Source organism: Halyomorpha halys, unplaced genomic scaffold (genome assembly GCF_000696795.3).
Source record: "Halyomorpha halys isolate HHAL.00 unplaced genomic scaffold, Hhal_1.1 Scaffold45.1, whole genome shotgun sequence".
Classification (NCBI taxonomy): Eukaryota; Metazoa; Arthropoda; class Insecta; order Hemiptera; family Pentatomidae; genus Halyomorpha; species Halyomorpha halys.
In genome coordinates, this window is record NW_027113993.1 from 2342715 (window position 1) to 2357387 (window position 14673).

The 14673-nt window shown below is 29.8% G+C and overlaps 1 protein-coding gene across 2 annotated transcripts in view; it reads left to right on the forward strand.

Moving 5' to 3' along the window:
• LOC106688957 (uncharacterized) overlaps positions 1 to 12090 on the forward strand; it is a 19567-nt gene extending 7477 nt beyond the window's left edge. The window contains exons 2-4 of one of the 2 annotated variants that reach the window (XM_014433685.2): positions 7233 to 7430; positions 8665 to 8807; positions 11527 to 12090. In XM_014433685.2, coding sequence (XP_014289171.1) covers positions 7233 to 7430; positions 8665 to 8807; positions 11527 to 11626 — 441 coding nt within the window. In that variant the 3' untranslated portion in view covers positions 11627 to 12090. Of the gene's footprint in view, positions 1 to 7229; positions 7431 to 8664; positions 8808 to 11526 lie in introns of both variants that reach the window. The other variant, XM_014433678.2, reaches the window with a different exon arrangement.
• Positions 12091 to 14673: the final 2583 nt, after the last annotated feature.

A 14673-nucleotide genomic window follows, 5' to 3' on the forward strand; every position in this document is an offset into this window, starting at 1 on the left:
TCTTATTTTTTTCTATTATTACTACTATTTTTTTCTTTATTCTCAAACTTAATCATTTCGAATTTGATGACAAATCAACTACAAGTCTTATATCAGTAGGTTTCACTCGGTTGAGACTGGTTTGGCGATCATTAATTAATCGTTTTATTAGTTATTAATAAGTATAACTTTTTTTTTCAGTAAGACACCTTAAGCACTATTCTCCTATTTTCATGTGATCAATGATATCCGATTAATACTAGGTCTAAATAGAAGCTCTAACTAAAAAATTTCTTGAAATTTTATTATTTGTTTTCAAAATTAAAAGCTACCTATTAATATCTTTTCTTTTTTAAAATTTCCTCATTACTTTACTTAAAATATAAAATTATAAATATAAATAAAATGTTCCATGTATATCTCCGGTATTTCTCTTTGATTTTCTCTTTTTCTCACACATACCTATCATTTCTCACACATACGGTTCATTAACTGATTATGTTGAATATTTCGTTATTTATGAAACTTCATTATATTAACATTAGTAACAGCATATACTCATAGTTAGTGGATTATTGTTTTATAAATATGTGTATATATACATATAGTTAATTAACTGCAGACAAAACCTAGCGTAAACAACTGTTCGAATCCGGATTCAATTTCTGCTGTACCGTCTCCAGCTCATGGCCATTCGGCAGCTGCTACAAGTGACATTTTTTGTGACCTTTGTTTGATGGTTAATCTTAAACCTGTTTTTGGATCTTCTTCACCTTGAACCAACTCCAAGGAGGTTGTTTTAGCATCACTCTGAATTTTATTTTTATTTCATGTCTGGATCTGCCCTACAGTATCCTTTAATAATGTTGCTCTTACTCCTGTCGCACAGATCCGCTTTCTTGGGCTACAACTGGACAAGCGATTAACCAGGAATCCTCACACAAGACAGAAAAGACAGGAAACTGCACTTCGATTTTGACTGTTACTGTACTTACTAGACAAACGGTCTAAACTTCCAATCTATTACAAAAGATTGATCACATGACTGTAATCAGGCCAATCTGGCTCCACTAAACCTTCGAATTCCTGTCGTATCCAATCCTTACAATCCAAAATCCTTCGTAAAATCCTCAATGATCCTTACTTTGCCACAAATAAAGCCATACATAAGATGTTCCATATGAAACCAATCTAGCCCGAACTATAGATATCATTCCTTCCATTACAAACTATTTAACCATCCAAACCCAATAGTTTCTTGCTTCTTTTTCTATCACTGACAATCCTCCGAGATGACTGAAAAGAAGATGGCTACGAGATCTGCTAATGTAAAAACGTCATTAGAGTGCTACCAATGGGTTGTTTCTCTACAGGCCTGTACCTCCATTATAAAATAAAATCAAATTTACTGGATGTATATGTATAAATGTACAGTTGTAAATTTCAATAAAGATATATTAAAAAAAAATCATGTCTAGGTGTGGTACAGGGTGTAGGCTGTGAAAAACTGATATTCATCATTCAATTTTAAAATTATTCTAGGTCAGTTGAACATAGTTGTAATAAAAACTTGATATAATATTTTATGTTTACAAAACTGTTTAGATTATATTAAGTTTTTTTTGTTTGCTTCTTGCCCTCCTCTATATTTGTATTTTTTAAAAATACAAATATATATATATATATGGCGAAACCTATTTATATATGATAAAAATACATAAATCCACTCTAACACAATGTTTATCCTTTTATTGCCCGAAGGTAATTTATATGAATTAGGAATGGTCCGCTGTGAGCTGGAGTAGCACTTCAGTGCATAGCTCCGTTTTTTTATTACTGAGTAAGGAGGGACCGCTCTGCTGGCTATTTATTTATTAATTAACTATATTGCTTATTATTATTATATATTATATTAATGTATTGATTATATAACTATTTTTTTCTTCTAAGCCCGAAGGGTGTATGGGCTTTAGGTAACAATAATGGGTGACATCTCTTGTACTGCATTTCAAGAGGATAATGAGGGAAGGGATACGCTTGTAAATTGGAAAATGGATTGACCCTGCTGTCTGACGGGGCTCATCGGATTTCGCAATGTCTGTAGAATTATATTGCCAACATATATATTAATTGTGTGTTTATACTGTACTCTACGAGATATAAAGATTGTGTGTATAACAGGACTTAGAACAGAGATCTAAAGAAAGTTTTTCACGTTTCAATTACTAGAAAAAAAACATGTTAATATAAAACTGGGTAGAAAGTCGAACTAAAATGTAACCACCAGCCGGAATGGTCCCTCTCCATTCTATGCAAGCCCCCAACTAGGATGTTACCAATGTGAAACCGTCTTCAGCGGACCCTGTAACTCATCTTATACTGCCATACGGCAAACAAAGTCAGTATGTAATCTGTATATATACTATGTATTATATTATATATTTGTAACTGTAATAATATATAAATAAAGAGGATTAGAAAATAAAAAAACAAAACTAAAATGTAGCGAAATGGGGCTAACTTCCCGTCATGATGGGAAAGTTATGAAAACATCTTGAGTATGATCGTAAATTTTTTTATCCAAATATATAATTCAGAATATATAATATTATTTTATTCCCAATAAATTGAAAAATTAATGAAATATATTGAAGGGACAGAAATGTCATACTGTGAGACTATAGTTTTATAACTAAATATCGGTAGTTAGAGAATTTATTTTAGGAAAATTATATCTCAGAAATAATTAGACATTCTGCCAGCACTCAAATTAAAGCTAATTAAACATTCTTCGTACGAGTTGTAGTTTTCATGATATTTTAAAAAATGAATTCATTTCTAGATGTTCGGATAAAATTTCATATGCAAATATCATACAAATAATTTATTGTTTTTTGAAAAGCACAATTTTTAATGAAAAATGTACTGAAAAATCAGTAGTTAGTGAATTTAAAGCTAGTTTATAATATTAATTTTTAAAAAAATAGTTTTCATTAAAGCAATTTACATTAAGCAAAATATTGGGGTGAAATGACTTTTTTCTTGTTTGGCTCTTCTATTATTGGATCAATAGAATCTTACAACTATAAGCATTAAAAACAACTATTCTGTAGGAAGAAATTCGTCTTTTACTGTTACTTTACAAAAACAATAAACTATTTTAATAAAGTATAACCTAATTTTTATTTGTATAAATGTGAACAAAAAGCTAAGAAAGGAAATTTATATTTTAAAAATAATGTCAAATTAGAAATAGTTAAATTTTACCAAATATCAGTTGATTTAATCATTGAACGCTAAAGCTAGAAAAGTCTACATTTAATTGTTTGTAGGTCCTAGTCGATTCTCTTAATTCTATTAGAGTTGGTTGTTTCAGAAAAATATCTTCTGTTATAAAATAAAATACTTTTTTAGATTCTTACAAAAATTAGTCTGCATTTTCAATCCGTTTGTAAAATTTAATCTGCCATTCAAAATGATGTTGATCTTGGGGAATTATTTGATCTGACCTAATGTACAGATGGTTCACTCCTTAAGCAAAATTATACCAAAAAAATCCTCTCTCTTCTAATATGGCTATTTCAAAATTAATTCCTTATTTCGTATCATTCATACTTAAGTTCATTTATACTGTTATACTTACAATCATCGATCAGAGGAGCAAAACATTGTTTTGATCGAAAGCATACGATTGTGTCTTTTTTAAAATAGAAGGTCCTCAATATTACAAATTTAGTTTAAAAATGAAAAATGATTTGGGTTAAATATGATTCAAGGTATAGAACAGTCGGTAATTCATAAAAAAACAAAAAAAAAAAACAGCAAAATTATAATTGGTACTTTTAGTATGAAAATATATATTACTATTAAACCCTAACTATTATTATTGCTGTATTACTATTATTATTATAATTGTGTTACTAACTATTATTATTATTACTGAATAAATTTGTCTTAGAACAACGCTATCGCAAAAATAACAGTTTCTGTTAAAATACAGAAGAGATTCCGAAATACGCTATCAACAAGATAGAAGTCTCCAGGACAATGAAAAAAAGTATAACTGCTTATTTTGAAAATATGTTTCATTCATAATAATTCATCAAGGATTGTTTGAAAATAAATATTAAACAAAAATTGATCAATCAGGAAAAAATATGTTTTTCTATGTTGCTTTGATATAAAGATGGGTTTCTTATACTTTTTTACACTCCAAACGGAATTGAAGTACCAATAAAAGTATTTTTAATAAATCATTGTATTAAAAATTCGTGAATAAGTTTATGAAACATTTGATAATGGTTGATTGTGTTGGCATAATAAATTTGACCTTTTTATTTTATTTAATTAAAAAAAATTGTTAATAATAAATCCATTGGTCCGGTTGCTGTGTATTGATTTGTTATCAATTTGTACTGGGACACATAGTAGTTACCACTATCATGGTACAGACCGTGGCCCATTCCGATACCTAGAACCCTATTGTCACCGAATTATAGGTGAGATCTTATATAACCGGTTGCGGTCACTAGAAAGCCGGTCAAGGAACTTATCTAACGAAATAACACAAATTACCTCATTTATAGAGGTTTTAATAGCAGTTTATTACATGATATTAAACAAAGTTCCGCGAGAGGGCTCATTTATTTGTTTTTAGAAGCAATCAGTGAAGGGTTTGGATTTCAATTCAGAACTAAAGATTATAAACAGTTAACGCCTAAAATTATACTTTTTATATTCTTATATTTCGAACTTAAAACACAATATTCCAAAGGATATTAATTATTATCCATAAAATTATTATAAATCTGCACTTGCTTAAACTCGTACTAATATAAAACAAAAGTTTTTTTCAAAGCTTTATAAAGTCAAAACCCAAAATAATAGATAATAATAAAGTAAAATAATATCAAAAATAAATAATAGAATAATAATACTCCTAATTAGCAATAACGCACTGAGACTATAATGTATTATCAAATCTTCGTACAGCCTTCATAATTCTCTTATTTTGTCGAATTAATAATAATTTGTCAATTAAAGAATTTTAATTTTTTTAAAGATCGCAGCCATTAAATATAGAACATAATTATATTAGGGTTGAGTTATAAGTAACTTCCGTTTTTCATCAGACATTTATTTTCCTCTAATTAAATAGAAAAATTATATTAATTTATTATGTATTCGCCACTATTATCTATGACCTTCTCTTATCTTCCTGGTAGTTTATCAATTAATTTTGAGTAAAGTATGATTGGTTTGGACTGGAAGAAGTTTTCGTCAGCCTGCCTGATTTGCTCTTCAGAATTAATGGTTTTTCCATTCAAAAACCATCAACTTGAGAGGTTAAAAAAACAGTTTAACGTAACGTGTATCACCCAGAACAGCTGAAAAAAGACTAAATGAAGCTGTCTATATAGTGGAATCAAAAACTTGTAATGACAAGTCATAGCTGGTAGATATGAACCATTGATTCATTACTCGGCTGCATCGGAAGTTACTTATGACTTGACCTAATATGTATTTGATCCGAAGGAGTATTTCCAAATTAAATATGTCAGTGAATTTAAAATTATTGTCAATAAACGTGGTAATTTTACTACTAATAATTAATAATTAGATCGGAGGGTATGATGAACAAAATTTAAAACGTGAAACTTGATAAATTTTTCGTCGTTTTGACCCTTTCTTGAAGAAGTTAGACTGAGCAACAATTTAATGGTTTATGTTTTAAACGTTATTTTGCATTGTAAGAGGTTAATAACGTTTACAATTGGGTTTTTCCACCTCTACCATTGTATTTAATTATTAAAATAATAAAAGAAAAATGTTCTAGGTGCGATCAAAATTAAACTCTAGTAAAAAACTATTATGAGCCAACCTTTCAACCAATTCCCACTTTATTTAACCCAACTCTACTGTTTCTTCTTGCATATATAATATATGAAATGTATTATATATGTATGAAATACTAATCTACTATTTTTAATGAAGGGTACGAAAACAAAATTTTAGTTTCTGCAATCTGACTCCCATATTTTATGACTAGACGAAGTAGAATGAATTATGATTAAAATAACCCTTTAACTGGAGTCTCCTTATTTATTATTACTCCTTTTGTTTTTAAACATTTATGATGTCATTCAGTTAATCAGATGCATTTGATCGTAAACTTATTCGGGCATGAATAATTAAAAAAATATATTGTGGACGAAACCATGATTGTTTCGCTGATTCACCCACACGAGAACCCGAAAAAAAAATCAGGTTAACATTGATTAGTCAATTTAAAATTGCATTTTTTCTCGAGGGCTGGGTATAGTGTATGTAACTCATTAGCTTGTTCAAATTAATTAACAGGATTGATTGATCACTGTATCCCAAAATGATCCCTATGGAGTTGACATTATGAATTTAGTTCCATTCTGATGTAGATGTACAATAAGGCTGGGTTTCAAATAGTTCGGACTTTGGGCAATACGGTTTATTTTTGTTAATAATTGATACATAATATTTTTGTTTGTAAAAAGTAATGTTTAGTATGGAATGTATGAGAGTAAATCGCAAATCAATTGTAAATTATCAATTTCGCTATGATATAAAAAACAAACCAAAACAAGTTAATAAATTTTCCTCATTAACTTTTATTTTTATTCCTTTTAGTAGATTCAAAATCTAATGTGGTGCGCGCATCACACAACTTTAGCTTACATGCGTCCCCTAATTTTTTGGTGTTCAATTTATCCCTATTTTTGATGATTTTCGAAAAAATGAAATACGAGAGAGAGGGAAAATTTTTGTTCATTTTTATTTTTCGATTGCGATAAAAATATATTTAGGGTTCTTGAGATGGAAATAACGAATAACTTTTTTTCTGTTAAGAATAGAAATATATTCTTAATACACTTGTAAATGAGAGCCATCGGGCAGTCTCGCTTTTTTTCTGATTCGAACCTACCTATATTTTTCTTATTTTCTTCTTTAGTTATTCATAAATAAAATATATATTTATTTATTTTTAATTATAGCTAACAATGTGAACAGGTTTGTTTTTTTATTAAAAAAAACCTTTTTGATCATTTTAAAATCCTTGTGACAAATAAGAAGGTATGAATCTAGTTGCCTTAAAGAAATTCGAGCCTTTTTTGGTCCTCATTATTATTGGAAGATATGATGGAATAAGATGATGTCTCGGATGTATAGTGGTATTTATATAATACAAATGTGTAATACCTCGTTTACTTTTACAGCAGAAGCGGTCGCCGGTCCCCATTTCGGTGGCTCTGGTTGGAAGACCTCCACACAAGAAGGATGAGCAGGATCTATCCAAGGTCCCAGGAACTCCAGGAGTTGACTATCCACTCTTCAGGTCCGTTCCTCCAACATCCTTTTCATGCGCTCATGTACCATTCGCTCCTGGAATGTACGCCAACGTGGAGACTGGATGTCAGGTAGGTCATAGGTTAAGGTATATAGATATAATTATGTTTGAAAATATTGAACAAATACATTATGAAAATAAAATTTATAGTAAAAAAAATATAAATGTATATTTAAATAAAAATTTAAGTGTTAAGAGAAAGTTGGTAGATACATTCTATTGGATTGTATGTATAACAAACACGAAAGTAATGTCATTAAAATATTTATATTATATAATAAACGAATGTGTCAGAATAACATTCGTATATTATATAATATAAATCGATTTATTTTCCTACTCCATACAATAATTCAGAAACCTTACATGATCAGTTTTTTTTCCATAAAGTTTTATTAACGTAAAGAAGTACAGGTTCAAAAACTAAAACAGGTCTGGTCCTGTTTGGGCACCTTGATCTGATCGTGTTGAGTGAGAGGGCCAATTCTTTCATTGATAAAAGTTGTCCTCGATTTGGTTTCAAAACAGCATTGCATAAGGGAAAGGTATAACCGGCAAGAATTATTTGCAATGCATCAGGCCTCATGTTCCTAACAAAAAATAAAAAAATACACATACTGACTGTAACTGAAAGTTAATTATTTTATCACAATGAATTCCAATTACAAATGAGGTGGTTTAATATTAAATAACTTTTCTATTATAATCGGCATCCAGTAAACATTACTATTTTTTATAATCTGTCACTATTATTATTTAATTAACTAAACTTAATTTATAAAAAATATAAAATTTCATAATAAGAATTTGTCAGAGTTTCATTCTATATCTACATATATTTCATATTTTTGCAATGTTTCAGCCTGTTCTGTTAGCAATTTTCATCTTCACCCCAGTCAACATATAAACTACTGGAAGTATTTGTGAGATTGTATTTACTCAAAACTCTGGTTATTTCCAACTATTTATTTACTTAAGTCATTTTTCTTGTGGCTTTTATTTCACAATCAAAAGCATGTTTGAAAATATTTTTTAATATGTTGACTGGCATAAAAATGAAAATGTTTAAAAATAACCAATAGATTAGCCCAAAACGTTAGACAAATTTGTAATATATCTAGACGCAGAATAAAAATCGGATAAGTTTTTGTTATTATTACTTAATTTTGTGTTAAAAAAGGTGGACTTGATGTGGTTTATAAGGTGTTTTCCTTAGTAATTGTGAATTATAAAGATTTTATTTTTTTTTAGACTCTCATTTTTATGATCATGATTAAACCTAATTAAAATATCTCTTCTCTTAGGCCTACCACGTCTGCCACGACGGTAGGGAGGGTGAACAAGGTGCTTCTTTCCTCTGCTCCAACGGTACCCTCTTCAACCAGAAAGAATTCGCCTGTGATTGGTGGTACAACGTTAACTGTAATGAAGCTCCCAGCTACTACGAGTAAGTATCATATTATATAATATCGTATCTTATATCCTAAAGGGATATAAAATTCTATATTGTTTTTATTAAATTGTCGTTTTTATTTATTACTATAAATATATAATTGATACATGATATATATTAAGGTGCAGTTACATTTTGCATGATACAGTAAGGCGATTTAAATTATTTTTTTTTTTTTTTTTTTACGTATATGTAGTTTTAATCACTAGAAACTACGTAAACTAAACTAGTAAACTACGTATTTGTAGTTTTAATCACTAGAAAAGTTTTAATCACGTATTTGTAGTTTTAATCACTATAATTAATTTCTGTTACGCTATAACCGTGAGTCAACCCTCTGTGTTATGGAACCCTCCTAAAGTCCACCCAGCCTCATAAAGTAGGTACCCTTAATTGAGTAAAAATCTGGTAGTGGAGCGTGATTTGATCAGAATAAATCACCAGCTTGCACAACCGTTGGTCTAGTAACAGTACTTTCTTACAAAGTACTGTATCCCAGACCCTTCATGGGAGATTTAATTAATTTAATTTAATAATGAAGTAATATATACATATATATATAAAATCATAAGTTGGATATTACAGTAAATCAGATTAAAAAGAAAAAAAACATGATTAACCAGAGCTACAGATAATATTAATTTCAAATAATGCTATTTTAGAAATAAAAGACGATGAATCAACGTATTCTAATGCATGGAATCCTGAAATAGAGGGAACTAAATTCGAAGGTATCTTCATGTGGATAATTTGCATGATAAAAATATAAATTATACAAAAAAATATCTTCTGTCAAGTAGATAGGTTATGAGCCTGCCTCAGCTATATATCGTTGAAGAAATTGCCTAGGAGTAATGAGAGTAGGAGGAGACAGTGTAATACGAATAAAGGGAGAGGAGACAATGAGATTTCAAGTACTTGTGGCCCACCTTGGCGAAAACGGTTGGATAGATGGAGAAGTCCCAGGTAGAATAAAATTGGCCGAAAAATGTTTCCATTCACAAAATGCTAATTTTCATGGAAGAAAAGAAGTTATGAAGAAGGTAAAAAAAGTAGTATATAAGACTACGTTTATCCCTTTACTGATTTACATGAATAAATCTAGGATTACTACCTCAAAAATAAAAGCCAAATCCAAGCAATGGAAATGAGATACCTGAGGAGGATGGAGGGGAATATACGAAGGGACAAAGTCAGGAATACTACAATAAGAAGTATTCTGGGAATGAAACTGGCCGAACATAGTAATGAAGGAAACTGACTACGATAGTTTGGCTATGTTAGAAGAATGCAAGAGGAAATAATGGTATGAAATGAGCGCCGATGAAGGAAGGTCGAGAAATATTTGGGATGGAGCAGTCAAAGATTTGACAAGAGAGGTATTGACTGGACATGGCGCGGAGAGATGGTACAGGACCGTGGATTATGGATCTGGCTCTATAAGCAAGCTCCTCACACTGCTCTGTGGTAGGTGAACAAAAATGAAGAAGCAGAAGAAGGAAAGTACGTAAGATTTTAATTAAATTTTGAGTTTATGAGCAATAGTAGAGATTAAATTATTAAGTGCAGGAATTTGTTGCTGGATATGGAAAGCTGCAACATGCATAAATAATTAAAAAAATAATCAAGGAGATTGTCAGAGGTGATGAACCTGGATCAATGGTAAAAATCAAAACAGTCTACTGAAAATAAAACGACACATTTAGTTAAATTGTTTCCTTTTACTTCATTAAAAAAAAAACAATAATTTATAAAATCTAAATGAGTTGCGCCTACACGTTGGACGGTTGGTTGAGCCCACAGCGCGGGCAGGCCTTGCATGTACAGCTAATAACTGTGATGAAAAAACAAAGACTGCATGCTTGTTTCAATTCAAATAAAATCATTTCTTCGGCTTCCCTAGTTCTTCACGATTGTGACTAATACACGGCAATAGGAACAACATTTGTATAGTTATGCTAGGAAAAAAAGTTTATTTGGTGAATGACATATTTATTCAATTAACACATTAGTTAAAATTTTAATATATATTTTCATCAAAGTAATAAATATTTTCCTTGCAATTCACTGCAAAATGTATATATCTTAACTGATTTAATCAATTGAGAAAATACTTTGATAACCGTCTCAAAAGAGTTCGGGTCATGGTCAATGAGTTGCAATTATTTAATTAAATATCTGGAGGAAAAAAGTTTTTTTTTTTAAGAATGATGTTTTGTCTTCTGAAGTCTTTTTCCACCAGTTTTAGTTTTAACAGACTTTAGTAAATCGCACACAACAGAAGTCTTTGATGACTAAAACTATTGGATACATTTAAAGTTGATTAATCCGATCTTGTAGAAAAAGTTAGATTTATTGAATAGATGGAAATAAGCAGTCACTCTTTTTAGCTGAAAAGTAACCACACTTTTTTGTTTAACGCTTGTTAAGTTATTATAACCTTCCTTAAATATTTATATTAATATTTATTTTATTATTGTAAATTTATATTATAACTATTTAATTTTTTTTTTCAATATGTCAAGTGACATTAGGATAGTTTGTTAATATCTTCAAACATTGTTTTATTTTTCTTAAACCTTCATAATTTAGAATTTGAATATATCAAAGCGTCATAGAAGTAATTATTTTGAAAAATAAAACTGTTTGCAAACGGTGAATAACTGTTTCAATCCCTGATAATAAATGAATTAACATTATTATACTGTTTCAGACTGAACTTGTACGCTGAAAAGAACCCTTACTACCCTAAGAAGAAACCCGAAGAGGCACAGCAGCAAGCAGCTTACCCCGAATACGAGGCCTCCTACTGATTGACTTCGAAAATATATTCGTCTCCGAAAAACGAAGAAAGTTGGAAGAAAAATAATGAACGTTCACTTTAATTTCTAAACTTCGATTTGTAAGTCATATTAAACAATATCATAATGAAGAAAGCCTTTTGAATTAATCGTTCTGATATGTTGCCATTTTATTGTCATCAATGGAAAAGTCGTCACTAGATCATCAAACTTTAAAAAAATTATTATTGTCTAGAATTTACACCAATACATTTTATTAGTCATACAATTAACAGTGAGATCTTTTCATTTAATCGCCTGACGACATTTACCACAGAATATTTTTAATTTTTTAGTATTTTTTTTTATTGTTAAAAAATATTATTTCCTAGATTATCAACTCAATGTTACCTGATTTTTTATTATAAATCTGTTTACAAGGATATTTAAAATTATTTTGTATTGATATTAAATAAATTCTGTTGAATTAGGTTAAATTATTTTCTTAATATATCCTCATCCTTATCCTAAATCAATCCAATGCACCTGATAATTTTTATAATAAGCGATCTAGCATTGATTAGGCTTTTTATTTACTTTGTTATTAAATATTTTATTTACTGTTCGGACTTCTAGGATGTGTTTAAATACATTGTTCATTTATGTAGTGATAATTATTACTCATGCACATAAACAATGTCAAATACTGTTAACATAAATTATGAACTTTGTAATTGAAAAAGATTCTAAATAAATCTCATCCATGTTCTTATAAAGCCGATAAAAACAAAAAAACTAAAAACGCATATCAGATTGGTACAAAAGATATTTGTGAAAATGGAGAGGGCATCATGCACTGTAAAGTAATTGCTAAAAAATGTTTCTGCAAAGAAGATTTCAATCTAAATTGGGGAAGATCTCAATTTATAAGGTGCCTAAATCAGACTTTTTTAACATAAAAAATGTTGTAAATACAGAGTTTTAATTTTTTTTTTCTTGTTTCTCTCTGGAATTTCTTTCTCCTGATTTGTATTACAAAATCTTGATAATTACTACTTCACACTCCTAAATTTAAGCCTGTCGCAAGAGGTTCTTGCCTCACACATAACGTTCATGGTCATTATATTTTTACAAAATAATTTTTGTTTTAACCCGCCCTATTATCACTGCAATGCTGGAATATAAGTTTATGTGAAATATAAGTAGCACATATGTTAAAAAAAAAATAAATATTTTAATTTATATTTTACGTATTCTATAGATTGTACCATTGACTGTGGTTACTTTTTGACAAACCTACTAGCGTTTGGACAGTCTATGTAGGGACCATAGTGGAGAAAGAAACCTTATTCCACCTTTGGAACTCGTCCATTTCAAAATAAGCCAAACTTTTTTGTCAAATGTGCCACCGTTGAAGGAAAGTAACGATACGTACATATTTCAAGCAATAGTTATATACCTGTTCGTTTGCTGTTTGAAATTAATTTCATGCCTAAGGTCTAATTCAATAAACAAAAAAATTCTAATAAATATGAATTACTTTAAGTGTTTCCTCAACGCCATTAACGTTAGTAAAAATCAATAGTATGGCTACAAATATATGTATGTATACAAATAAAAAAATATATTATAGTAAAAGTTTTAGTAGCTATAAATGTATCGATTTATTGTATATATCATCCATTCACAGTGTTAAAAATTATTTAATTATGAAACGAAACAAAAATTATGAATGTAATTTTAGGAAAATATTTTGATTACTGTTTAGAATTAAGTGATGCATTAAGGGACCTTGTAGATTTTAAAAATTTAGTTTACTATATTTATAATAAATAATAATAATACTAATGATATCCTAACTATAGACTTATACTTGGTATGTCCTTAAAGGATTCCTATAGTGGTACAAGCGAACCTATCCCATGGTTCAAGATCAGTTACCAGACTGTGCCTTATATACATCTAACAAAATATTTTTAGAAGTAAACGATGATATTTGGGCTTTTATTTTTAGAAATTTAATAATTAACACACTATTAAATTCCTCCCGAATCCAATCCGTACAGTCCAAAATCCTTATCGCTCCTTACTTTGTCACAAATCAAGTCATCCATCATGACCTCAATGCCGATTTGGCCAAAACCAGATACCATTCTTTCCATGGAAAACTTCCCAACCACCCAAATCCACTTGTTTTTGTTTTCCACTTCTCCTTCATTACCTAATAATCCTCCTATTCATCTGAAAAGAAGATGGCCTCGTGATCATCTCCTCTAGAAATGTTATTGGAGTTCTATCAATGGGTAGATTCTCCACATGTTTGTATCATTTCACTATCTCACCTACATCAAATTTACTTGTTGTATATATATATTATACAGTTGTAAATAACAATAAATAAATGATTGAAAAAAAAAAATTAACAATGTGTTATAATTTGTAAACAAGTGAAAATTGGATGAAATTTGAGTTTTCAAAATCGATTTTACATGTAGATTCCTATAGACACATTTTGAGTCAAAAAGTATTTAAAAATATATCCTGTAAAAATTATTCATGTAATATATTTTTGAAACTGAAAAGAACTTTTATACTCTGGAATGATGAAACTTACCAAAGCAATCAACCGGAGCTATAACATTTTCTTATCCTCGTAGAAGTTCTTGTCCACGATATCGCGTGGGAGCTAGGTCGTTAGGTAGCCGGACTGAGAAACGGGCTGTATTGCGCAAGGATATCTATTGCGCGCAGGTGCTAGCCATCAATAGACATCCTAGACTTCCACCTATGCATTAATGGGATCAAAGAGAACAGTAGAAGAGCAGTTGCGCCACTCATTACGGCCTGGGAACCAGCGTCCAATGATAAATCTTCCTCAGGCTCTTTGTCTCAAATTAAGAAGTGACGACTTATTTCCGCAGTCAATGCCGTGGGAATACGGTTGCAACCAGTGCAGCAGGTTATTATCGAGATATACCCCCCTCGTGTCCATTTGTCAACCTCGGCTGACCGGTGGTCGTTTTAATGCGACAACTAATTCATTCATCATCGCCTCTTCCTACCTTTGTATGAAGATTTAT